This window comes from Sycon ciliatum, chromosome 1 (genome assembly GCF_964019385.1).
Source record: "Sycon ciliatum chromosome 1, ocSycCili1.1, whole genome shotgun sequence".
Lineage (NCBI taxonomy): Eukaryota > Metazoa > Porifera > Calcarea > Leucosolenida > Sycettidae > Sycon > Sycon ciliatum.
Window position 1 is genome coordinate 70,657,423 of NC_088643.1, and position 24,380 is coordinate 70,681,802.

At 46.1% G+C, this 24,380-nt stretch overlaps 3 protein-coding genes and 1 non-coding gene across 5 annotated transcripts in view; 1 reads left to right on the forward strand and 3 right to left on the reverse strand.

Moving 5' to 3' along the window:
- LOC135805210 (structural maintenance of chromosomes protein 1A-like) overlaps nt 1-3,812 on the reverse strand; it is a 36,128-nt gene extending 32,316 nt beyond the window's left edge. The window contains exons 1-2 of the mRNA XM_065319220.1: nt 3,527-3,812; nt 2,068-2,144 (exon numbers count right to left, since the gene is read on the reverse strand). Coding sequence (XP_065175292.1) covers nt 2,068-2,144; nt 3,527-3,635 — 186 coding nt within the window. The 5' untranslated portion in view covers nt 3,636-3,812. The remainder of the gene's footprint in view (nt 1-2,067; nt 2,145-3,526) is intronic.
- On the reverse strand, nt 585-657 carry Trnaf-gaa (transfer RNA phenylalanine (anticodon GAA)). Its single transcript has one exon. It is a non-coding gene; the product is annotated as a tRNA-Phe (tRNA).
- A 252-nt stretch (nt 3,813-4,064) lies between the features above and the next one.
- LOC135805213 (uncharacterized) lies at nt 4,065-13,507 on the forward strand. The gene is made up of 11 exons (XM_065319224.1): nt 4,065-4,254; nt 8,115-8,350; nt 8,617-8,678; nt 9,456-9,516; nt 9,737-9,765; nt 10,351-10,428; nt 10,734-10,809; nt 11,311-11,378; nt 11,560-11,645; nt 12,162-12,230; nt 13,108-13,507. The coding sequence occupies exons 2-11, from the start codon at nt 8,180-8,182 to the stop codon at nt 13,146-13,148; spliced, it is 741 nt and encodes a 246-aa protein (XP_065175296.1). The 5' UTR covers nt 4,065-4,254; nt 8,115-8,179; the 3' UTR covers nt 13,149-13,507.
- A 273-nt stretch (nt 13,508-13,780) lies between these two features.
- On the reverse strand, nt 13,781-22,430 carry LOC135805211 (uncharacterized). Of its 2 annotated transcripts, none has more exons than XM_065319222.1 (12): nt 21,127-22,430; nt 20,253-20,426; nt 18,841-18,991; nt 18,380-18,472; nt 17,994-18,060; nt 17,161-17,334; nt 16,848-17,002; nt 16,570-16,645; nt 16,036-16,137; nt 15,490-15,698; nt 14,820-15,070; nt 13,781-14,387 (listed from the first exon to the last, which is right to left on the reverse strand). In XM_065319222.1, exons 1-12 carry the CDS (start codon nt 22,214-22,216, stop codon nt 13,960-13,962), a joined length of 2,970 nt encoding a protein of 989 aa, XP_065175294.1. In that variant the 5' UTR covers nt 22,217-22,430; the 3' UTR covers nt 13,781-13,959. The 2 variants fall into 2 exon arrangements, with proteins under 2 accessions (XP_065175294.1, XP_065175293.1); XM_065319221.1 differs by having other exon boundaries at nt 17,994-18,066.
- Nucleotides 22,431-24,380: the final 1,950 nt, after the last annotated feature.

The window sequence follows — 24,380 nt, forward strand, 5'->3', positions numbered from 1 at the left end:
TACTCAGCTAGCCGCATGCATACCGTATTTGCCGGAGTATAACGCGCACCTTTGTATAACGCGCACCCCCAATCTTCAACCACAAATTCACACAAAATGGCTCTATTCGGTGTATAACGCGCAGGCAAATCGGGGATATTTGGTTCTGAAATTGATCTCGTCAAAGGATGGTGAAACTTAAGAATATTTTCCGGTAAGTCAGACTATGACTACGAAATTGATGGAATTACGAACTGTGAACATGAAAACAACATTGTTTTTCCGTGGATGTTCTCGAACGTCGATGAACCTGAGCACTCGCTCCGTACGATACAGTGCATTACGTGTATAGTGCGCACTTGAACTCTTGAACTCTGGCACTTTTGTACTAGATTCTTGTATTCGGTGTATAGTGCGCACTGCAGATTTGAGCTTCAAAATTCACTGCTCAGGGTGCGCACTATACACCAGCAAATACGGTATGTATAATTGCATAAGTCTGCTCTCCACTCAAGGCTAATAAACATTATGGAATAGCACTTCGCGCAAACGGTCTACAAATGATTTGTACTCTCTTGGGCATAAGAAAAAAGGAGAAAAAAGAATGCCGAAACCCAGGATTGAACCAGGGACCTTTAGATCTTCAGTCTAACGCTCTCCCAACTGAGCTATTTCGGCAGACAAGAAATAAAGTTTCTAGTATAAAAGTGAACCCTAGGGATGTGTTCAGTTGGTAGGATCTAGAACGGGATCGAACAGCTGGTGCACATGGAGCAGCCTCATGCCAAACCAAACGGTACTCCAGAAACAGAGCACATTTTTGTGAAAAGTGTGCCAAACTTGGTGCATTCTTCAAAATGTGTACGGGTCACCATGGTCACTTTGTACGGTACAACGACTCTGTCAACGAGTCCAACCCAAAAGCATATGCACGTGATCAAGAGTACATAAACCAGAGTGTGCAACTCGGGATGGTTCCTGTGGGAGCGTAATTCGTGCAGTACGTCATTTCTGACGGCATGGTAAGCCACAGGTACGGTGAAAAGTTGCGTAACCAGTCGCAGTGGTGCAGGTCACTGAGTTTGTCATGATTTCGGTTCTTTGATACGGATAGCCTGGTGACTTTACTTGTCGGTGGATGTACGCAGCGTACACAGTCACACAAAACACCGAAATCCTGAAACTGGACGTCTAAAATCAAGCAAACTTGGCTGATTTCCGGGCTATGAAACATGAAAATTTGAGCTGTACGCAAGTCGCGGCTTGGCTGACCTCATCAGGGTGACGTAGTGCACGAACTGCGCTGTTTCAGATCTGATATGCACAGTTGCACACTCTGGTTTATGTACTCTTGACGTGATCATTCGGGACCAAAATCGATGTTCCCGCCAAGTTTCAAAGTTCCATTGTGAAAAAGTGAAACTGCAAGCAGAACATGTTCTGGCCGACCCAGAACAGGTGCAGTCCCAACCAAACGCGCTGTTCTGGTGAATCCTGTTCTAGGTTGTACCAACCAAACGCGCCCTAGATTAGATTGGTCAGTTCAAGCTCGAACAGCTTCGCATGCGGGAGTTCTACATTCTTGGGAGTCCTGTACTCCTGGTGAAACCCGACCACGAACACAAGAACTGCGCTGCAAGCTGCATGCCTGATGGGTGCATGATGGGTATATGCCTCGAGCTGAGTGGCACAATGGGAGAACGTCACGGGCTGTTTGACTTTTGGTGCAGAAAGGTTCTTGGCCAAACTACAAGATGACTAATTCGGCGGAACTTCGGCCTTGGACTGAATATACAGAATGCAATCATTTCAGAACAGCTTGAATTGAGCTTCCGCACACTGAAAGTGGTGTTACTCTGTTCAATGTATACGTCTCCGTGGTGCTTTTTTGGATCATAATTGAACTTTTCTTTGGACTACAGAACTCTGGAATACAGCATTATACGCAAAAGACCCCTTCCTGGCCCCCCAAGCCCTGTTACGGCAGCCCGGGACGCGGTACGCCCTGAGGGGCAAACAATCTCATGCCGCATGCACGAAACGACAATATTAAGCTCGTGGACATGCGACTCTACTGTACATACACACCTTAACATGCTTGACACGAAGTGACACGGTCTTTTCACCCAGCACGAAGCTGATGGCATCCATCAAGTTCGACTTGCCTGAGAGAAAACAATAAATCCGTACAACACAATAGAAAGGATGAGGATAAGGAAATCAGAAGTGGTGAGACAGTCTCGTGCCTAATGGTGGTCTAGTTGGACTCTACACGTATAACAGTTTTATATTAAAAGTATTCAGCACATACTTAAAAGTATGTGCTGCATACTTCTAATATTCAGTTGAATGGTGAACAGCAACTCCTACCACTCACAGTGGCTTGAACATGATCTCACTCAGCATCTTTAGATGGGTCTACGTCCATAATCTCCAGGACTGTGACAGCGCTGTGCAGCGCTCTGGCCTGTGATCAGCACCCGATGTCTCTACAACGGGATTGTCCGACATTTAGCAACATTTTTAAAAACAGAATTTCAAACGGGGGGGGGGGGGGGGGAGGAAGAGAGGGGTTTGAAGTAAGTTCTGTTCGCTTTATTTCAGATGGTGCCTTCGCAATGGATGAATCTGGAACTGAAAGTGTGTACCGTAAAGTCTTGTATAAAAGCCGCGGCTTCTATGACTTTGTTGGTGAAATTTTGCAGGCTTCTATATGAGACAGGCTTCTATACAAGACAGGTATTTCTATGTATGTCAACACTAAAACCAGGCTTATGTGTGATTTGATGGGCCCAAAATTGCGGCTTCTATTCAAGTGTGGCTTCTATTCAAGTGCGGCTTCTATTCAAGTGCGGCTTTTATACAAGACTTAACGGTATGTGATTGTATCCTGCATTTGCCTGGAAAGTCACCTACATGTAGCTCTATGGAGTGGACTTTAAAAGACGCTCTAGGTTTTGGTGCAGACTCTGATGAATCCCCACCAATATAATAGTCATACAGCAACATTATCGCATGCACACGTGCACACACACTGCCCTCCCTGAACGAGAACAGCTCTTTACGTGTAGGGGAGAGGTGTTGGAGCCCAAATGGCGAGCGGACCCACATGTGCATTGTACAATCATGTTCTTTGACGATTCTTGTGATTCACATTGTCCAGCATACCAAGCACTGTTTGTATGGGAGAAATCAAAGTTAAGTGTGAATTGTGAATAAAGTTCGTTTCAGGGACCACGTAAACTTCTGCAATGGCCTGTAAGAATCCCGTGTGGAGGATAACGTCCACCCCCCACCCACCCACCCACCCCCCACCCTCTGTATACAAGTAGATGACATCCATTGACAATCAAGTCATTTCGTACACATAACTATTTGCACTATTTGCACAAATTGGTGACCGAATTCGACAATCAATTGTTATTCAACCCTATTTTTTTCAATTTGTGAAATTTTGATTGATGTGTATAGTAATGTACAGGTCAGCTGGTGTAAGTGAAGAAATAGATGAAGGTGAAAACGTCCTCAGACATGGATAAATACTTACCGCAGCCATTTGGTCCAATTACAGCTGTAAACGGCGACAGAGGCCCGATGACCATAGATCCCTTATAGGATTTGAAATTCTCGACTTCGAGGCGACTCAAAATACCCATTTTGACAAATTCACGATGTTTCACCAGATCAGCAGAGATAGGTGGCCAGCATTGGAGACGCCATAAAACGGCTGCAGCATGAGCATAACCAAGTGAGCTCCTAGATCCTTCTCCTTATTTACTATTTCTTTGATTTTCTCATTCCCAAACGCGATGGGCCTGGGGGATCCAGTAATCGCGAGAGAAATAAAGATGACGAAGACTCAACACGCCAAGGCAAGTTTGGCGGGAAATGAGCTGGTACAAAAAATGGGGCCAAATCTCGACGTCATTCTTGATCACATGCGCGCAAAATCCTCTCCATTTCAAACTGGCACGTGACCAAACAACCCACCTTGCAGCCAAGGCGGCGCTGCAGCTGCACAAGGTCGCACAAAATAATTTTCTACGTAAAAGTCGTTCGAACGATCAGATCATGAAAGAATCAATGAAATCGTTTGCTCAATAAATATTATTGTCAATGTCATTGTGATGCTAATAATTGTACTACCGGTATACCTGTACTTATAAGACGCTTATCTCTTCGGCTGAACAAGCTTTACGTGTCTTGTTTCTCGCTGTGCGGACCTTTCCTATGTTTGGACCAGAAGAAGGAGCAGAATCGACTCTTATCGAATAGGTACCGTGTTGTGTTTACATACATGCACTTACTTTGGATATGTAGTCATCAGAGCCTAGAGTCCTAAAATGCTTCCTGATATACCTCTGGTATTTTTGCTACTCCTTGGTTGGATTATGAGATGCCCTCTTTAATTAAATGGTGCTGGTGTATGAAGTCAATGACGATATGCGCCACATTGTAGGTACCTAAAGTCGTGTATAAAAGTTACGCACACAGGCACGCGCGCACACACACACACGCACACACACACACACCCACACACACACACACACACACACACACACACACACACACACACACACACCTGTCCTGTCCTGTCCTGTAGAGTCACTGCCGCAAAAGGGTCACGTGATCCCATCACTGGGAAACTTGAGAAGAGAGAGAGAGAGAGAGGGCACGACGCCCGATGACACTCCAGGTGCACGGGTAGTCACATCCGCTTGCCGCATATGCACACGTGCTGGAAGGTTGAGCGCTCCTCTGCTGTTGGTCTATGGGCCACCCTTGAACAGCGATGCCTGCCCCGTCCCCGGACACCGCGAAAGCAGCGACCACACCTGTCACAATGCGCGGCACAACATCCCTCCACCGGTGCCGACACTCCAGTAGCTCTAGGTGGCACTGTGGCACACACACACACACACAAGAAAACAGAATAAGGCACTATCGACTCCGGCTTTGCCAGGCATATATGATGTCCGCCTCTTGTGAAACTCGGGATGAATGAAATAAATGTATGAAACGTTCCGAAGGAAACTGTTTTTCTCCTTATGCGTAAGGTGTCATCAGTACAATATCAAGCATGTAACAACAACAACATCTCTTCTTGTCCACTGGCTATAGTGAAATACAGATTTGAAACAACAACAACATGTCTTACTGGCCACAGGCCATCGTGAGAATAAAGATTTGAAACAACAATCGTGAGAAAGAAGAATTGAAACAATGTGTCTGTTACAATCAGGCCTACTCAATGGAAGTAGAATTGTCCTAGGGTACTGTACATGTGTAACCATCAGTCTCTGATTTGAAGATGAGTTCCTAGCGAATGATCAGTTTAGAGTTCTATCAAATAATTCAGGGGCGTCGGAGACAGTACAGTCACTATGGTATTGACCGTACCACTTTTTGCCCCAGGTACCCCGTGAATCAAAAAATACACTGATCTGGACTCTAAATTTCCAAGAATTTCGGCTCAGCCACCCCTCCCCACACGTAATTATTTGTACGCCAGATGGCTGACCGTACCACACTAAACTACCTTCCGACGCCCCTGTAATTTCATGTGTAAGTGATACAAGGAAGACCAGCATCAACTTTAGCCATGGCATTTGTTAGCCAATCAGAATACAAGACATCATAATACAGTGCGTATCGGTTTTAGTGTGGTCGTGTAAAAGTATATTCTGCCTACAAGAATGAACTCTCATATTTTCCTAATCATAACATGGATTTCATTTGTATACCGTACTCACTTGATTAGAAGCCCCTCTTGAATAATAGCCCCCCTACAAGGACTGTTTGAAAAAAATACAAGCCCCTCTCGAATAGAAGCCTGGACTACTTTTCGCAAAGCATGGGGTGACCAGGTAGTGCCATGTATGAAGGTCAAGTCTGCAAAAAACACCTCGTGCATGTTCCTATTGGTACAAGTCCTGGTCGATGTAGTGTGTGCAAACTAACTCGGGGCCGAGTTGCTGTGAATATGAATGTTTTAGAGATTCGATTGGAATACTGGTATGGAATGAAACAATAAAAGCCCCTCTCAAATAGAAGCCCCTCTTGAATAGAAGCCTCCTCCAAATTGGTATTGAAAAAATAGTAGCCCCGGCTTCTAATCGAGTGAGTACGGTATTTATTCTTACAAGCAATGTTGTTGCATAATAGAATATATCGGTCCTGAGAATGAACTTTGGGAAGCAATACATGCCAGATTAGTACAAAGTGTATCGCCTGTAGTAATAACATCTGTCCAATCCAGTTCTGATCTAACTCGCATTGCATCATAATGCTGCGAGTGCATCTGTTGTGGTCATGTAACTCATGTTACACGGCCACATGGTGAGCCTATGGGACTACTTCGGAAGTATGAACAACCGCATGCACAGTAGCACTGCATTGCATGTACGATTATCTTCCTGGCTATGCGCACATGCATATGATACGTCACACTAGATTTATCGTGGGTAAGGAAAATCGGAAATAAGAATAGAAAGTCGTTTTCAAACACCCACGCTATAACCGATACCAAGAGTAGATAAATCTGCAGATACCCCCGCCCACGGCAGAATTTTTTGTTGACGTCACCTTTTTTTCAGAAAAACGCGCATCTTGCCGCAGAGCAGTGTGAGAGCACGTGCTGGTCACCGACCTTGTAATGTAAAGCTCGGCCAAGTGCACGAGGCAAAACTTTCCAAAAGACTCGCAGCGCGTGGGTCGTAGAAAAGATTACGTCAACAAAAAATTCCGCCGTGGGCCAACCCATCCGGGAGTTGCACACTCTTGTTCATCTACTCTTGCCGATACCTACTGTACTTCTGGAAACAAAAAAAACTTAATGGCTATTTTATTCACATTCTGAGGTGTTACTGCGATCAAGAAATTTGGTGCAGTGGAACGAAAACAGCTCAATATAGTGAGTGTATGTACTAGTACAGTGCTGGCAACTGAAATCCGACCCCCTTGGCGGCGCGGCGCGCCGCCAAGGGGGTCGGATTTCAGTTGCCAGCGCTGTACTTCTTTGAAGTGTGCACACTATGACTGTACTTCCCCACATACAGTGCGTATCGGTTATAGCGTGGTCGTGTAAAAGAATATACTGCCTATAAGAATGAACTCTCATGTTTTCATAATCATAACATGGATTTCATGTGCACATTTATTCTTACAAGCAATTTTATCGTACAGTAGAATATATCGGTCCTAAGAATGGACTTTGTGTAGCGAAACATGCCAGATCAGTACAAGGTATATCGCCTGTAGTAATAACATCCGTCCAAAGCAGTTCTGATCTGACTCGCGTTGGGTCGTAGTGCTGCAGGTTCAACTATTGTGGTCATGTAACTCATGTTGCATAGCTACAGGGTTAGCCTATGTGACTGTGACCAGCCGCATGCACAGTAGCACTACCTTGTATGTACGATGATCTTCCTGCCTCTGCGCACATGCACATGATATGTCACACTTGATTTATCGTGTGTAAGAAATATCGGAAATAGGAATAGAAAGTCGCTTTTCAAACACCCACGCTATAACCGATACCTACTGTATATGCGCATGTGCTGATAAGCGAAAATTTGCTGCAAAAAAGATGTATTGCTGTGTAAACATGTCCGGGTAGAAGCACATGTGTTTATATGTGCAATAGAAGTTTGTCTGTGTCCTAAACAACGGTGTTATCACAAAGCTTAGTAGTACATTCAGCTCCCAGGTGTTTCACCAATCGTGTTTACATGTAAGCACATGCGCTTATAACTGGGGGGGGGGGGGGGGGGCTTATGTCCGGACATAAGCCCGTGTGCTTATATGTGCAGAAGTACGGTATACAAAAGAAATTGCCACCGTTTGCGCCTCTCTAGGAGTCACCATCGCTCAATTCCTTGGAGCTCGAATCACCAGATTGGACAGCTCGATCAAAGTCACAAAGCTTATGTTTCTGAAGGAAGTATTAATTTCGCAAGCTGTTATTTCCACATAATGTGTAGAATGGTCGAATGGTGGTTTGTTCCGTATTCAAATATTCCTGGGGCACTGAAGTGTTGAATATATTCGAATAATCAAATATTCATGACATGCCTGCATGTTCTAGTATCAGCCATTGCTCAAATGTGTTATTACTTCCGATTCTGTTTCAACAGGTGTGCAAAGCAAGGCAAGTGGACATGACTGTCCAGTGACTTGTGGTGAGAAAGAAGCAAACTAAATGGCCAGCTTTCCTACCTCGCACAAGAAGAAGCAAGAGAATGATATTGTTCTACCCCCAGCCGTGCAAAGAGTTGAGGACTTGTGGGTGGAAGTGGCCATCCTGCGAAAGGTGTTGATACGCAACCGTAATCAGCACCGACGGGAGGAGCATTTTCAAGCAGCGTGGAGAGTGAGTGTATGCAGCGTTCATATTGTGTCTGTGTCATCAAAACCAGAACAATGTATGTCCTACAAGATTGTCCCTGGATCAGTACTTTGTAAAAAATATTTATGTTGAGGTATTTTTTTGATCATGTAGGTGAGTTTCATCATGTTGTCCTTTTGTCTGAGTATTTGAATATCTGAATAGTGTACACATACCTGGACCTGGTAACCGTCAGTACCAGTAACTATAACTGGCTGCTTGATTGCCTTCTTTGAACGTGTATTCTCCAGCTGACCAAGCGTGCCAACGAGCTAAAGAAAGCCTGGACAACTAATTTCGCTTCCGATACTGGGTGAGAGTAAGATTATGAGGAAACAAATGATCGTGCTTTCAAATACAAGAAGTCCTCCAACTCGAGAGAGTGCTCAATGAGTGTAAGAGCAGAGCTAATCCACACACGAGTTGCAGAGTACCGCAGTTACTCGTTGGAGCCACTGGTTTCATGCCCTTCGGGCAATAATCAAACAATATTATAATGCTGAGCTCAGCCAAGAAGCAGGTATATACTGGAGGATTCTGGCGAGAGAATGTGTATAGCTGGCGCTAATAAGTTACTAGTACTCATTTTAATACTAGGTGAAATGATCAAGGAGGGAAACGTGTGCGATTTCATAGGCTGAGGAATCAAGAAATGCCTCAAGGGGCATGTAGGAAAACATGATTGTGTGAGTTCACAGGCTGAGGAATCAAGAAGGGAAACATGTGTGAGCTCACATGCTCAAGGGTCAAGATGGGTAACATGTGTGAGTTGACAGGCCCAGGGATCAAGGAGGGAAAACAGGTGCACAATGGCGCAAAAAAAGGAGTAACAACTCACATGTTAGATATGGAAAGTGTTTGCTCCCCACACCGGAGCTTGGGCTTTTCCGCCAACTTGACTTGACACTTGACTGACTCACGACTGATCACAAAACTTTAAAACGGTGGTTGCTGACTGGTGTGATGCATCCAAAATGTCAGGAATCTTGCTAAACATTTTTTGAGGTGTATGTTTAAACTTTTGATTTCGTGCTGCTGTTTGATTTAAACTTGATTTACTCCTTGGTTTGCTCCTTGGTGTTCTGTGAAGGTCGTGCAAGGCACCCAACGCCAGGCAGGTACTTTGGCGTGCAGCCAGGCTAACTATACAGGTAAGTACCGGTATGGTGTGTAGTGTGTAGTGTATGTGAACAACCGATGACATGCAGTGTATGTTGTGCTGTTAGAATGTGCTGTTTGCCCGACCACTTCTAATGACAGTATCTTTGGAGTTCTTGTTCTGATTGCGATATTAAACCTTGCAGTACATGTACAATGTAGGTGAGATGACATTACATATCCTTGTTGGGTGTATTTCCTATTCTGCTGCAGGTCCGCACATTATCAGAGCGTGCTTTTCTGTATCCTCCATGAACACAACAACTTGTCTTTAACTGGCTATTTCTTACACTGTGCTCCCTTTATAACCCGGCCCCGTTTGTGCCGTGGGAATTCTGCTGAATTGGGAGGGTGCTGGATTAACAAAATCGGATTTACTGCTGCAATGTGTGTGAAGAGGACATTTTGGTGACTGAAAATTATGCTGGTTTGTTGAGGGTGCTGGTTTATAAATTGCTCGATTTAAGAGGGACGACTGTGGCTTGTATGGAGAGAAGTATATTTCTCTAGCTACGGGGTTATCCATATTTATCTATCTTTTACACGAAGAAAGGTTCGTATAATTATGGATGGGTGGGTGGGTCAAGGGGAGTTTTTCGTTTCAAAAAATATTGGTATGTGAGACATCAAGGCATTATTGCTGTCAAGTCAATCTATTTTTTGTTCAGGGGGGGGTGGGTGGGTGGGGGAGGGTCCTAACTAAACTTTTTCGTTTCGTGAAAATTATCGATAATGCCGGATACAGTAGCCCTTAATAGTCTGTGTGTGTTACTGACAAAAAGTTCCGAACCTGGGTTTGCCTTGACCGGTTTCTTGCTGTAACACAGAGGAGGGCAAGCACAACTATCTCAATCTCTGTTTGTGCCATTCAACGTGTTTCTTGTGTCCAGCCTTAGCTCTGTCTGGTAAGAAGATATGCCATTTGGTTGTAGATGCTTTGTTTATGCCTTGAACGGTTGGTTGATCATAGTGACGGGCATTTTTCCGCTTTTATGTATGGTCAGAATTGCGCCTCTGAACACAAGCCTGTAAATCTCATTGAGTGACTGTCAAACCCGATAAAGCCTGAGGTTTGCCGAACATAGTGTCTGTTCTTCAATCTTCTTTCACATTGCTTGTACACATACTAAGCAAGATCCACTCTCTGTACACACGTGTATGCAATCATGTACATGCGTCGATTTGTGTGCACATGTGTATACTCGAGCAGGTCCTGCACGTCCTCCCTGCTGAAACTCCTGTGTGAGAGTTTCGCCGAGCTCCAGCGTCAGTCTTCCAGCCTGCCGGTGAGCTCTAGCCTCTAGGACTATACATACATGTACGGTGAAACATGTGCCCGGTCTTGATAGCCAGATGTCATTTCTACTTCGAAATACAGAGGTAATATTGCACATGAGGAAAACGCTCAAACAGCAGTGGCCAAAATTCTACTTTTGTCCTTCAAGTCTTGTGTAAAACACACTCGTCAGGCGGCTACTCCGTGTGCTACACGCTCTTCCAGGTCTTCGGATAGTGTATAGAGCACAAGTTGCTGTGGGGACCATCGACACTTTGCCAGGTCATGAAGTATGCTGAGCCACTGTATGGGCCCAACGTGACTACTTCAAGTACTTTAAGGTGAAAACCTGCAGAACTGTTTGCTATGCATCTATGTAACTATGTGAGCACATCTTATTTTGCTCTCATAGAAAAAATTGTGACGTGTCATCGTACCTCTGATATGTTACTTGTCTGAGATATTGCTACTTGTTCTGCTGTATACTGCTTTTTCTACTCGTGCTCCTCAGTGTGCTACTGGATCCGTCATTCCCGACTGCCTTCAGCTTTGGGTTTGCGAAAAGCTGGAAAACAACGAGTAAGTTGTGCGGACTTGATTGAGCCGCGATTTTGACAAGGGTAAACGATAGGACAGTATGTGAACTGTGCTTGTACTTGGTGCATTTACCACATGTAGTACTTGTACGGGATGTAGATGTATTCTCTTAAATTCTCCATTTTTGCTTGTCGCATTCCTGTTCTAAATGCATATTTCTCAGTCTGGAGGCTCCCTTCACGCACAAGACATGTCAACTATGTACGGAAGGGGATGAGACTGTGAACGCGGCCAGCTCCACTGCATCAGGTAAGCAAAACCCAGTGAAATGATCTATTTGAAATTCGTGGGTTACACGACTTAACAGGCGTATTTCTTTGGCCACTTCCTCGATATGGCATACAGTCAACTTCGCGTATAACGACACTCGGCGGGGCATCAGAAAAGTGTCCTTATTCGCGAAGTGTCGTTATACCCGAAGTCCCATTACAGTATTACAGTTGGATGTGACTTTGCTCCGGGCATGGAAATTGTGTCGTTATTCGCGAATTGTCGTTATATCCGCAGTCGTTATTAGCGAAGTTGACTGTACCTTGAAATATGTTTATGGTAGTTTTGGCAGAGCAAATTCCGAAAACATAATGAACCTTGCGAATGACAACCCTCTATCGTGCATGAGATAATTATGTTGTTGTTCCCGAGGTTGAACATATGCAGTTAAATGGTCACTTGTTCTGAATATTGTGTCATTCTTCGCGAGTTGTTGTACCTGAAGTCGTTCTCTACGAGGTTGACCTTATTCTGATTTGTCTTGCGTGCCATCAGGTGCTTTCACTGGCCAGAAACCCCTACATTCCTTTAGCAGTATGGCAGACGATTGTGAAGATATTGGCGGTGAGTCTTAATTTGCACGCCTTGTTCCCGTTCTGCTGCTGGTGCTTCTCTGTTGCTCGCTGTTAAGGATGCGATATGTGTACATTGCTTGAGTTTGTCTCACAGAGGGCGTTTACAAGGAGGTTGGTGTAAGTACTTCTTTTGAAGTACATGTATCGTAAAGTGCCATTGACCACCCTGTGCTGTGTCACTTCCCAGCTTGTTTTATGCAGGGGGGGGGGGGGTAGAGAGGAGCTGATCCAACTGCACTTTACAATGTGCACCGTCCGTATTGGAAGTTTACAAGTATAAGCTATATGAGGGGCCAATCCCCCTTTTACCTACCATGTACCGTTCTGTCTTGTATAAAGGCCGGTCTCGTGCTGAAGCTTGTGTTGAATACAAGCCTGTTTCGAGATGGACCGTTGCCATATAATGATATAAGCCTGGTTTTAGCCTGGTTTTAGCCTGGTTTTAGCCTGGTTTTAGTGTTGACGCACATAGAACTACAGTGCTGCTCGCTGAAATCCAATCTCATCGCTCACGTGCACGCTGGGCGTTGCTCAGCCCTAGACCTGCGAACACTGGGCTGCGAAAAGTGCAAGGCGCACACTTGAGTGCCGCAACTGTGTTTCATTGAGCAGGATTGTAATATTGAACTACCACGCTTGAATTGAAGCCTAGCCCTGACGTCATCTTCTACAGGACATTACGGCCTTTATACGTGACATTACGGTATGCTACGCAAAGCTAGCAAAGAACCGATCCAGTTAATTAACTCGGACGTGATTATTTCATGACTACACGGCCGTATCTCACGTCCACACTTTCAAGCCCTGGTGTCCCTTTCAGTGAGATGTCTTTGCTGCTGCTTTCTTCGCTTTCCTTCAATTTGCAGAGCCAATATCGCGGGACGCTTTTGTGGATTTGGCCTGTTGAATAGAATCCCTGAGCAGCAGCTTTGGCTCATGCACGTAATGGCTTGACCTTTAGTGAATCCCTGTGTACTATGAACCACTGTGTACTATGGCCTAGTTGTAGGCTATTTCAACGTCCATAGAACATTAGGGCAGCCCATTGGAATAATATAATGGGGTTTGAACTTTGAACAATTCTTTTTACATGATTGCAAGAAGAGTGGTCTTTTTTTAACGGTTGAAGTTGGTTTTTTTTAAGTACAATATCCGAGTATAACTTGACAGTACTATCCTAGCTCTTATCTTTCAATTATTCTATTAGGATTTCCTTGTGTTCACAATACACTGGACAATATGACGGGAATAAAGTATTTACATGTACCAGGTCCAGAAGCTATTAGTATCACCAAGAGTTCATAATTACGCACTCTTGGTATCACACTGCGCTGGCACTACCCACAGCCACACTGAATATAGTCTGGAGTAAACAAGCTAGGCCAGTCAAAGATCTCTCGCTAGTAGCCCACCGCCCTATGATAGTGCATCAAAAACGGTCTTTCTTTTGGAACATGGGGGGGGGGGGCAGATGTGACCAGACCCGAAGCACAAATGCTCACCTAGTTCAGTAAACACAGGACACAGGTGCTCGCGTAGTTCACTAAAAACAGTTGTACTATATTTATGCACTTGGACTGGAAATAAACAAAGTGGAAAATAAATAAGACTGATTGTGCAATGCACAAGTGATATCGCCTAGATCTTTTCAAGCAAATACTGTTGAACAACAAAATGATGTCTAAACGTTTCGGTTACGTGACCTCGCACATGTACTATCAACTGCTTCCTGTGGACTGATTTGAGGCAACGGTCTGAAATAAACCCTGTGCACTGGATGTAGGCTTAGAGCGCTGATTGACTGCACCCCAGGCATCTCCCGCCCAAAGAGGTGACAGTGGGCGTTCGCTATCCGCCCTCTGGTTCTGCAGCATGCTGCCAAAGCCCTGCGTCCAGGCCTTGAAGTGCTGTGGCGTGTACGCCAGTGTGGTCATGACGAATGACGTGGTCTTCAGCACCATACTGTGGCGGTGTGTTGTCGCTGGCTTGTAGTCCGCTCTGGCCTTGACGGTCTCCTCTACACCCGGTGTGATGCTCAAGGCACGCGCGCTGGAGTAGTCACCGAGGATTCGGTCAGCACGGCGTTTACACCAGCAGATGTGCCTGGTGTCCAGCGTCACCCAGAAGTACTTATCTTGCAGTGGACCTGATCGTTAAAGAATCACAGTAGATACACAATGCAGAGTTAGCAACAGAGCGTGCAGGACATGGCTACTGCCAGGAAACAAATAGGTAAAGTGACCGAGTCAATAAAAATTATTATAAAGGTAGCACAAGTACAAAGACACTAAATTGTTATGTACATGTAAGAACAACAGAGACCAAAAATCCTTCTCGTGTTATCGTTTGATGAGTGTTTTTTGAAACACGAAACTCGGAGTCACGAGAAGGATTTTTGGTCTCTGTTGTTCTGCCCTGTGTGGTAAGCTCTGCCCCTTTTTGAGGTATTGAGCACTGTTTGCAGCAAAGACTACAGACACTTTGTCTATGTACATGTAATGTTTATTTAAAATCAACAAGTTAATACTCGTCTGTGTAGCAGTATGCTCCTGATGAACTCATCCCTAAGCGCCCTTACCTTTCCCGTCATTGGTGAATACCTTCATGTATGTACCATCCTCAAGCAGCTGGCGATAATCTTCGGGCAGCGTGATCGACTGTTGAGTATCAGGCGCCTTGCCCATGGAGCCACTGCCAGTTGAACTGACAGAGACCAGCGACCGTGTGTCAGCGGTGCCCGTGCTGCTGACATCTGCACTACTACCAGCAGCAGCCGGGCGCGCGGACATCGGCGCTACTCGACCTGACCAGCGATTCAAAAGCGATATCCTGAAAGCGAGTGGAACAAGAAATAGCCGTTTTAGGCAACAGAATCCGATTTCATTCTCGGTAGCTCTTCATGTATATAAGGTGGTCCTTCAACCAACTTTCATTAGAGCTGGCAAGGTGCATTCATACCAATATGTTTAATACTGCACAGGCAGAATATTAAGTTGGTGAACAATAATCAATAAGTTCGTCCAACTCCAAAGAAAAGAAGTTTGTCTGGTTGAAAATTTAGTCCATGGACCACAAATCGTATTGATTTATACAAAAGAAAAAGGACCAAGGAACTACAAACCGTATTGAATAGCTAATTTAGTCCGAAAACTCCTTGGACGAAAAAGACGAAAATATATTCCAGACAAATATTTCTGCTTATACAGTAACTTAGCACAGGGCCGGCCAGTGTTGGGAGTTGCACTCACCGACTTGCAGTCGTGGACAGGTTTGGTCGACTGTCCCAATCAAAGCAAGTGAACAGAGCACTGACGTAAGACAGGCTCTTCTGCTTGGAGTAGTCCAGCGGAGACAGGCCATGCTTGTCCTTCAGGTTCGGACTAGCTCCGAACTCCAGCAGGACAGCGCACACGTCAACTCTGCTGCATACTGCAGCCCAGTGCAGTGGTGAACGGCCCTGAAGCACAACACGGAAAGAAGAACCAATCTTAACAAAAGAACCTCTCACAATGCACATGTGGAATGGATCCAGAACTTTGCCGAATTTTGTAGATAACAATGTAGCCGTACCCAACCCGGGCTGAAAAGTAGCCTAGCACTACAATGGTAGCAAAGGAAATAGGGCACTGACTAAAACAGACCCAGGGCTGGGTGGTCCAAGAGTTACGATCACTAGGATTTTCAGTGCCGAAACGCGGCTCTGTCTTATCCATGCGGTGGCTAGGCTGGATCTCATCTTTCACCACTGTAGTATATGCAGCAGCAGCAGGAGGAGGAGGAGGATACGTGCTTACATTCTTGTCCAGATCATGTACACTGTCTTCCCGGATGGAGATGATGAAGCGGGCTGCTTTGACAGAGCCTTTCTCAGCAGCAATGTGCAAAACAGTGAGGCCCTGCAGAATGATGATATAACACACACACGCGCACAGACACACACACAGACACACACACACACACACACACACACACACACACACACACACACACACACATGCACACACACACAGATACACATAGCACGTCAAGTACAGTCATGGTGCATGTTGTTGATTAAAGGAGGCTGCTCGAACATTACATAAATGATGCTCCGCCTCATAATATGCATTATGCATTGTTGCTAATGTAATAATCAGCCTACCTGTTTAGGCATAACTTACATGTGGTGTACTTTTATGTCCCATCTGTTATAATGCTGCTATATAACATAGCAGTAAATATTGTGACGATATAAGTGTTACTACAATGTAGTACAGCCATGATATACGTCTACTTCCAGTTCTTAGCTGCCCTTTTTTTACAAGTCCAATGTTGTAAGATTGGCATACCTTGTGGTCCTTGAAGTATGTCATATCATGTTCCAGTAGCAGCTTGAGACAAGTGATATTGGTCTTGTGAACAGCCCTGTCACGTGCCGGGCACAAAATAACAAAACAGTACATTTCAAGCTACCGAAACCAGAGCAAAAGCAAAGAGCGTTCATTCTCAGAGCCCATGTGGCATTCGCGGGGACCGCTGCAGAATACGCACAAATCATACAGTTGGAAAGAGTAGAGCACTGTTACATCTGTATATAGGTATGCCAACACCGTGCCGGGTAGCTCACCAGTGCATTGCGGTTCGGCCATCCACGTCCTTCTCCTCTCGATCAGCGTCCAGCTTGGCCAGGTACGTGCAGATGGTCGGCCGGTCATGATAGGCAGCCCACATCAGGGCTGTCATACCTGCCTTGTCCGATGCATTGATATTGGTATTCTTAGCCTGTGCAAGAGCGACCACACATAGATCATGTCTCTGGGTTAGTTACCGGACTGCAATGTCGCTCAAGCTACTAGTAATGGACCTCGCAGCTGTTTATGACGAAACTCACAGTCAAGTGCAAGGAGAAAAGGTAGGGAAGCAGCTGCTTGCTAACTGACCTTCAGCAGAGCCTTGAGGCACTTTTCAGTCTTGTTATATGTTGCGTAGTGCATGGGAAGGCGTCCTTGATCGTCCCGAAGACTCGCAGAGGCTCCATTGTGTACCAGCAGTTCAATCAGCGACAGAGCACCAACATATGCTGCCTCGTGTAATGGTGACGAGCCATCGTTGGCCTGGGCAACAAGCAGAAAAAAAGAAAACACCAAGCATTACTGCCATCCCGCACTTGCTCATATTACCTAGCAGTGACTGTTGCGCGCCATTATGACAATAGCCCAGATTTGTACATGGCTTTGAGAATTCAAAGTCTCTGCAAGACCATTGCCCTTTGAAAGCAGCCAGCATCACCGGTGCACGGACGGGGTCAAGCTGGTCAGATTGGACTCACAGGCAAGCATTCTTGCCTCTGGGTCTCGCATGAACGCCCAGAAACTTGTGAGAAACTTGTGCCGAGCAGTTTCTGGCAAAGCTGCATGTACAGTGCAGAACAGTAAGAACAGTACTGGACACAGCTTACTGCACGCTGATTCCTGTGAGCAACGCACATCATGTGGCACTCAGTGCAATGCACATCATGTGGCACTCAGTGCAATTGCAATGCCGACACAGCTTACTGCACGCTGCTTGTTGTGAGCAACGCACATCATGTGGCACTCAGTGCAATGCACATCATGTGGCACTCCGTGCAATGCACATCATGTGGCACTCCTTGCAATGCACATCATGTGGCACTCAGTGCAATGCACATCATGTGGCACTCAGTGCAATGCACATCATGTGGCACTCAGTGCAATGCACATCATGTGGCACTCAGTGCAATGCTCGTACATACCTGGTGGTCCAGGTTGGCTCCAGCACGTAGCAGTGCATCTGCACAGAAGATGTTGACACCGTGAGAGCTGCAGCTTATAGCGGACGAAATCACCACAACCACACAACACACAGAAACAACATCAAATGGTGCCAAAAACTATACATAACGTTACTTTGATATCCATGTATATGACAGGCACACAGCGACAATGAAGCCCGCCCCACCACCACCATGAGTAGAGTTAGAAGTGCTTCAGCTACATATCTCCCAAATCACATCTCTTCCGGTTTTTACAGAAATCCCACATGGTACACTGCGGCACAATTGGTTAATCTATTGCTGGATGCAGTGCAGTAAAAACGGAACTCGGGCCGGCCGGCACTGTACAATATGGCTCCATTCACCTGTACATCAGAGCTGTTCTATCATGACTGTCCAGTGCGTCGGGATGGTGTCCCTGACTGAGCAACTCCTTTATGCGCCTGGAGTCACCAACCCTGTAGAAGGCGAAGAATTAAAGAGAGTCAGAGATGGCACAGACATGTCAAGAAAACCGGATCCTGAGACAATTGAAAGCACCTGAAATGTGCTAATTCCGACTTAAGCTGAAACTGGATACTGATCGCGAATCATTCCACTTGATTCGAGTGTAAGAACTCCAGGGTAATGGATAAAAGCAGTGTGGTGATTGGGGAAAATATACAAATACTACTGTAGTATTTTCATCATGTGCATGACATCATGAGACTGGGATAAACTGACCGTTTGCAATCGGAATGATTATTATTTCAATGAGTGCATGTATGTTTCATGTACAACAAATATACTATGTTGTATTTGTCTTGCGCTAACCAGCCCTGCTTACCAGGCAGCATGGTGTAGAGGAGGTATTTGTGCATCTCCTGTATTTGCTTCATTCCTAGGCTTGGCTTTGCTTTGCGCGGATGGCTTAGGAGCACCAGTGCTTGGTTTGCCTGAGAATGCGTTGAATGAGGAGTTGGCAGGTGTTGCAGCAGCTAGCAGTCACCACAGCAAAGGGAAAAAACAGTTTTAATTTTTACTTTTAATTATACCATATGCCAGCGCCAGCCATGGCCTTATATTCGAAACACCGCTGCTTACCTAGATATTTTAGATGCAAAATGACTCACCCACTACGCCATGCCATAAAAGTCAAAGTCCACACAGAAATTTCAATCTAAATCTACTTATTCACCCTTCCTGCTGGGCTGTAAGTTTGTTAGTACGAGGTGAATTGCTATTTCTGGACATTGTACATTTCTGGACATTTTGAGTAAAATATTTTTCGTCACGTGTAGAGTCAAGTCAGTCAGGTTGATGAAGTTTTTTTCTTGTTGTAGTTGACAGCTGGGCTGTTGAAGTTTCTCCTCGTGTTGGTGCCTTGTTGATAGCCTTTTCTTGGGAGGCATTTCAACGAGTTTTGTATTTTGAGTAAAATAAGAAGTAATGGACGAATCGTTGGCTTCCCCATGTGCACTCCACTTCAGACGCTGTATAGTCTTGGACCTGTTGGCTGGAAGTGTGAAGAGGCCAACTGCAGTCCACCAATAGAAAAATAGAAAAAATGGTGCAGTATAGGATGCCTATTGATGCTATTTTACTTTCATGTCCAGAATTCCATACACTGAAATTTAGGCCAAAAAATTGGCCTGTCGAAAACATCCTGCTATAAAGTCTCTGGGATCACAGCATGAGCAATTGTCACATATTTGGAAAGATGAATGATTAGGCCATACAATAGATACAAAAAGATATGAAAAATGTAAAACACACAGCCAGTGGGCCTCTATTTTATTTTCATGTCCAGAAATTGCTATCCACCTCGTATAGTACCTATTCCTTCATTTTTGCAAAACATGCTTCAAAGGTCATTTCATTTATGAAGCCCGTGGTTTTATAACTGAGACTGGCTTTATAATTGAATATACCGCCATGGCTTTAAAGGTGCGGATATACGGTATGAGTTCTGATCCATTTTGAAGGCGAGTACCGTAATTGTCATAGAATATCAAAGATCAGGGAGGGGAGGAGGGGGGTTAGTACTTGTAGGTAAGATTCCCCTACCAAACGTCTTTGGTATCCTCAAATGATTTCATCATAGACAAGCGCACCTTTAGAATTGGCCCGGCGACCACCCAGTTTAAATGGTCCGGCCAGACTGCTGCTACGCTCCTGGTACAGTCAAGCAACCACCATGTAAATATTGCCCTGGCATGAAAATAGCAAATCTCGCCCAACCCAACACTCAGTAAATACCTGCCAGGTTGTAATCTCCGTACTCCGGGCAAGGCAGCGCCGAGAGGTCAGCTGGTCGTGACTCCTGGTGTGCTGGCAGGAAGTACGGTGGAGGAGCAGCAGGCCTAACCGGCTTACGGGTATCCGGAGCAGGAGGTAAGCTAACCGTCGCTGGAAGACGTGCATTTCTCAATCCTGAGTAGAAAGAGGCAAGAAGAAAGAAGCTAAGTCGCAAACAAAACCTGGCACTGAAGCCACAGATATGGTGTTGACTTGCACCAGCATCATCTGGGGTTGGCTGAGTACAACTATAAAAGTTAACACCATATGCTGCAGCAGCTAGCATTACTCAGTGCAATGCAGGATAACACCTACCATGCGCATGGGTGTCGTTCTAGTATTTTTGAGCATGAATGCCGCATAGAGTTATACGCACTACATTATCGGGATCGCTCTGTGGAGCATACCGTGATTTTGTGGCGAAACCTACAGCGTCACCTACCACAACTTTCTTGAAAGGGGATAAAATAACGTAGTACGCTCTAGCTCCGGCATGTAGCTTGGGTGAATGCCGATCCATGCAATGGTGCATTCAACAGATGTGCTACTAGTATGCATGCATGCATGCAACAGAAAGAATTCAATCTGTGCACCCTACTACAATGGCTGTAGTAGTTTCATGTTTGTACGTAATTTGATATTATCATCATTGTCCTGGCCATGCAGTTGAATCCATTTCCAGACTGGGAAATCTCACCCAGACCAACACATGGGAATTTACCAGTAATTGTGATGCCTTAAACCAACGGATGCTCACTATTCCAGGAAGTAGTGATGTTGGTTAACAAGCCATCACATCAGTATTGAACAAGAATCTCTCGGTGAGAACACCTACCCGAGTCTCCATCAGCGGATGATGCAGGACGCTGTCTATCACCACCACGTGTTGCCAAACTGCTGGCCGCAGTGCGTTCTTCTATAGCATCGTCATTGGCCACAGCAGCCTGGGAGCCTAGCAATATGCCCTCGGTTACTACATCCGGTGATGAGACTGGATCGGTAGAGTCTGCTGCCTCCGGACTCGACGTTGATGGTGCCATCTCCGGTGCCACCTTCTTTCGGAATTGCTTCTGTCTCCGTGCTGCATGCTTGGATGAGCGCTGTGGCTTGTCATGCGCGGTTGCTACAGCAGGTGTATTGTTGATACTGCCACGTCCGCTGCTACTGGAGCTACATGTATGGGTGGCCTGCCGTGATGTGAACAATGCTGTGTCGACACCGGAAGCACTCTCGCCATGCCAGGCGGTGCGCGTCGACCGCTGTGTTGTGCCGTCCGCTGTATTGCTGGTACTGGAAGGCTGGGAAGGCAAATCAACGAAATTCACTTGTACAGGCGATGGCGTAGTGCCCACTGGTACCGTGCCTACAACCTTTAAATCGGTTTTAGTTGGTGACATTGAGGTCAGCGACCTTTCATCGTCATGGTGTTCTGTGTTGTCGGTTGTAGTGGCACCTGAAGTCGAATTATCAAAGCTTGAATCATTTATTGCCAGAGCATCGGCTTTCCTGGACCCGTCCGTCCAAGCCTCAATCGGTGGTCCATTCCGCCCCCTGCTAGAGAATAGATCTCGTAAGGCCGGAGATAACGTGTTGTGGGTGCGTGTCGGGGCACTGCTGGCGGAACAGCCGCTCCGACCGGGATCTTCAGCCGCTACAGTTGATTCTGTGACGCTACCAATGTCTGAATTATTTCCTAGTTTTCGTATACTTCTGGCAATAGGACTGCTTGTGGCGAGAGGCTGGCCAGAAACACCACCAGGACTCAGGCGCACCGCGTCAGGCGTAGCGCTGCTCTCGCCCAGTGAGCGGCTCCCATTCTGTTCGAATGCATCTAACACATCGCTGGCCACTCCTTGTTGCTGCAAAAATGCCCTATTCTTTCCTAGCAGAGTCCTGATTCGCTCCTGCGCTTCCTGGCCGCTCATTTCCAGCTCGATTTCTACCTCGTTGTTGTCGCTAGAGCATTTCTCCAGTCACCGGTGATAACGCTGCCTGTACAAGTGTAGAATGTCGTGCATCGACAGTCAGTTCTATTCAGGAGCTAACCAAACCGATTCAGTTCCTCGACAGGCAGTGAAGAGAATAGTGTAACATGACATTGTGGACAATTAATTATTATTTCAAAATAATTAATTGAACTAGTAGTACTGCCTGGCACTGCACTGGTTCAATCAATGCCACAATGGTTGTCATAGTCTCATACGAGCTTGAACTGCGCATGCATCCATGCCGGGCCATGTAACTATTGTTGTGCCGCTTGTGCACGCGACCTTTCGTCGATTTTGCACAAAATGTGTCGACCATGATCATTGATGACTGTCAGACTGTATGATCTACCACGCTGGAATAATCACTTTTGTAGATCTACCACCGTTCCGATCGGACACGCACACGTGCGGTTTGGTCTTGGTACGGCGCTGCTTTCTACAGTCTACAGACTGGAGACACCAAGGTTGGTATGTTGACAGCAAGAGTGAAAATAGTAATAACAAGCTAGGCTCCTGGGAGCTTTTTTACTCTTCCTGTCTTGGTGACAGCAAGAGTACATAAAACCTGGGGGTTATGTACACTTGGTGACAGTAAGGTAGAATCATCAGGATCAGGGAGTCGTCAAATACGGTATCTGACGACTCGCTGCTCATGATGATGGTATAGTTTCTTCACATCACCAGGGTGGACGATTACCATCAAGAGTACTCTCGGCAATTACCATGGTCACATATTTTGTCGACAGCAGGACCCAAGAACGGTTTGTTGGGTGAGAATTGGATTGACCTCAGTAATATTGTTCACACCACCAACAAGACCACCCCATCCCTTGCCATGACATGACCAATGAATGACATCTGGCTGTGTGTGTGTGTGTGTGTGTGTGTGTGTGTGTGTGTGTGTGTGTGTGTGTGTGTGTGTGTGTGTGTGTGTGTGTGTGACTCGCGGTCGCAAGCGGACATTCGGAGCCGTCTAGCAAAGGGTGCAGGGGCCTTTGGTGGTCTTCGGCGCATCCTACATGACCGGAGCCTGAACCTCCCTACCAGACGCCACCTGTATGTCGTTTGCGTACTGTCAACGGTTCTGTATGGTTCAGAATGCTGGACGCCGTTGAAGGCAGATTTAGATAGAATGGACCGGTTTCACCATGCCAACATTCGCTCCATCCTTGGCGTATCGCGAGGCCGACAGTGGGAACAGCGCATCTCTTCACAGGAACTGCGAGCACAGTGGGGTGATCCCACACCATTGTCACGCATGGTGCAGCAGAGACGGTTGGAGTGGCTTGGGCACCTGGCTCGTCTTGATGACACCAGAGTACCGAAGCAGTTGCTGTTTGCCTGTCTCCCTCAGTCTCGGCCATTCTGTGGACCTCGTCGTCGCTGGAAGGACACCATTCACACGGACCTATCCGTGGCTGGAGTGCGTAACTGGTTTGAGTTGGCAAGCGATCGTGGAGAGTGGCGTGGAGTGGTGACAGCAGCAGGTGAGGACAAGGAACCCGCCCCGAAGAGCATCGAGTGCCCAACCTGCAACCGTCTGTTCCGCCGTAGTTCTGACATGGTCCGGCACAAGTGTGCAGCAATCCGTCAGCTCCCGGTATCGGAGCAGCCTGGATCAGTACAGTGTCCAACATGCAACCGATGGCTACGTAGCAGAGGAGGCTTTGCGGTGCATAAGTGTCGGCTAGGCGATGTCGACCAGCCGCCGGCCCCTGCCCCTGCTCCTCTTGTTGTTCCTGGTGTAACCAAGAGTACATAACCCCCCAGAGTGTGCAACTCCACTATGGGTGCTGTCCCGACAGAATTTCAAGTTGACGTCATTTTGATGATGCAATGCGCACTGTACACGGATTATCAGACGAATCCGGAACCTGTGGTTGACCGAAGCCGATCGATCCTGTACAAATTATTGCAAAGAAAAACGTGTGATGCGTTGACACCCGTACACATGTTGTAAATCACTGCTGCAAGGAGCATTGCGTCATAAATAATGACGTCAACTTGAAATTCTGTCGGGACAACAGGGTATGTACATATATATGTGGGAGTTGCACACTCTGGGGGGGTTATGTACTCTTGGTGTAACTTGCACCAACTG

Excerpts from the sequence above, each read along its gene's own strand:
- LOC135805213 (XM_065319224.1), top strand. The coding sequence starts at position 8,180 with ATGGCCAGCTTTCCTACCTCGCACAAGAAGAAGCAAGAGAATGATATT. Across the intron at positions 11,379-11,559 it reads GAAAAGCTGGAAAACAACGA|TCTGGAGGCTCCCTTCACGC; the intron begins GTAAGTTGTGCG and ends CATATTTCTCAG. Across the intron at positions 11,646-12,161 it reads GGCCAGCTCCACTGCATCAG|GTGCTTTCACTGGCCAGAAA; the intron begins GTAAGCAAAACC and ends GCGTGCCATCAG.
- LOC135805211 (XM_065319221.1), bottom strand. The coding sequence starts at position 22,216 with ATGAGCGGCCAGGAAGCGCAGGAGCGAATCAGGACTCTGCTAGGAAAG. Across the intron at positions 16,646-16,847 it reads GGCCGAACCGCAATGCACTG|GGCTGTTCACAAGACCAATA; the intron begins GTGAGCTACCCG and ends GGCACGTGACAG. Across the intron at positions 16,138-16,569 it reads CATACTTCAAGGACCACAAG|GGCCTCACTGTTTTGCACAT; the intron begins GTATGCCAATCT and ends ATCATTCTGCAG.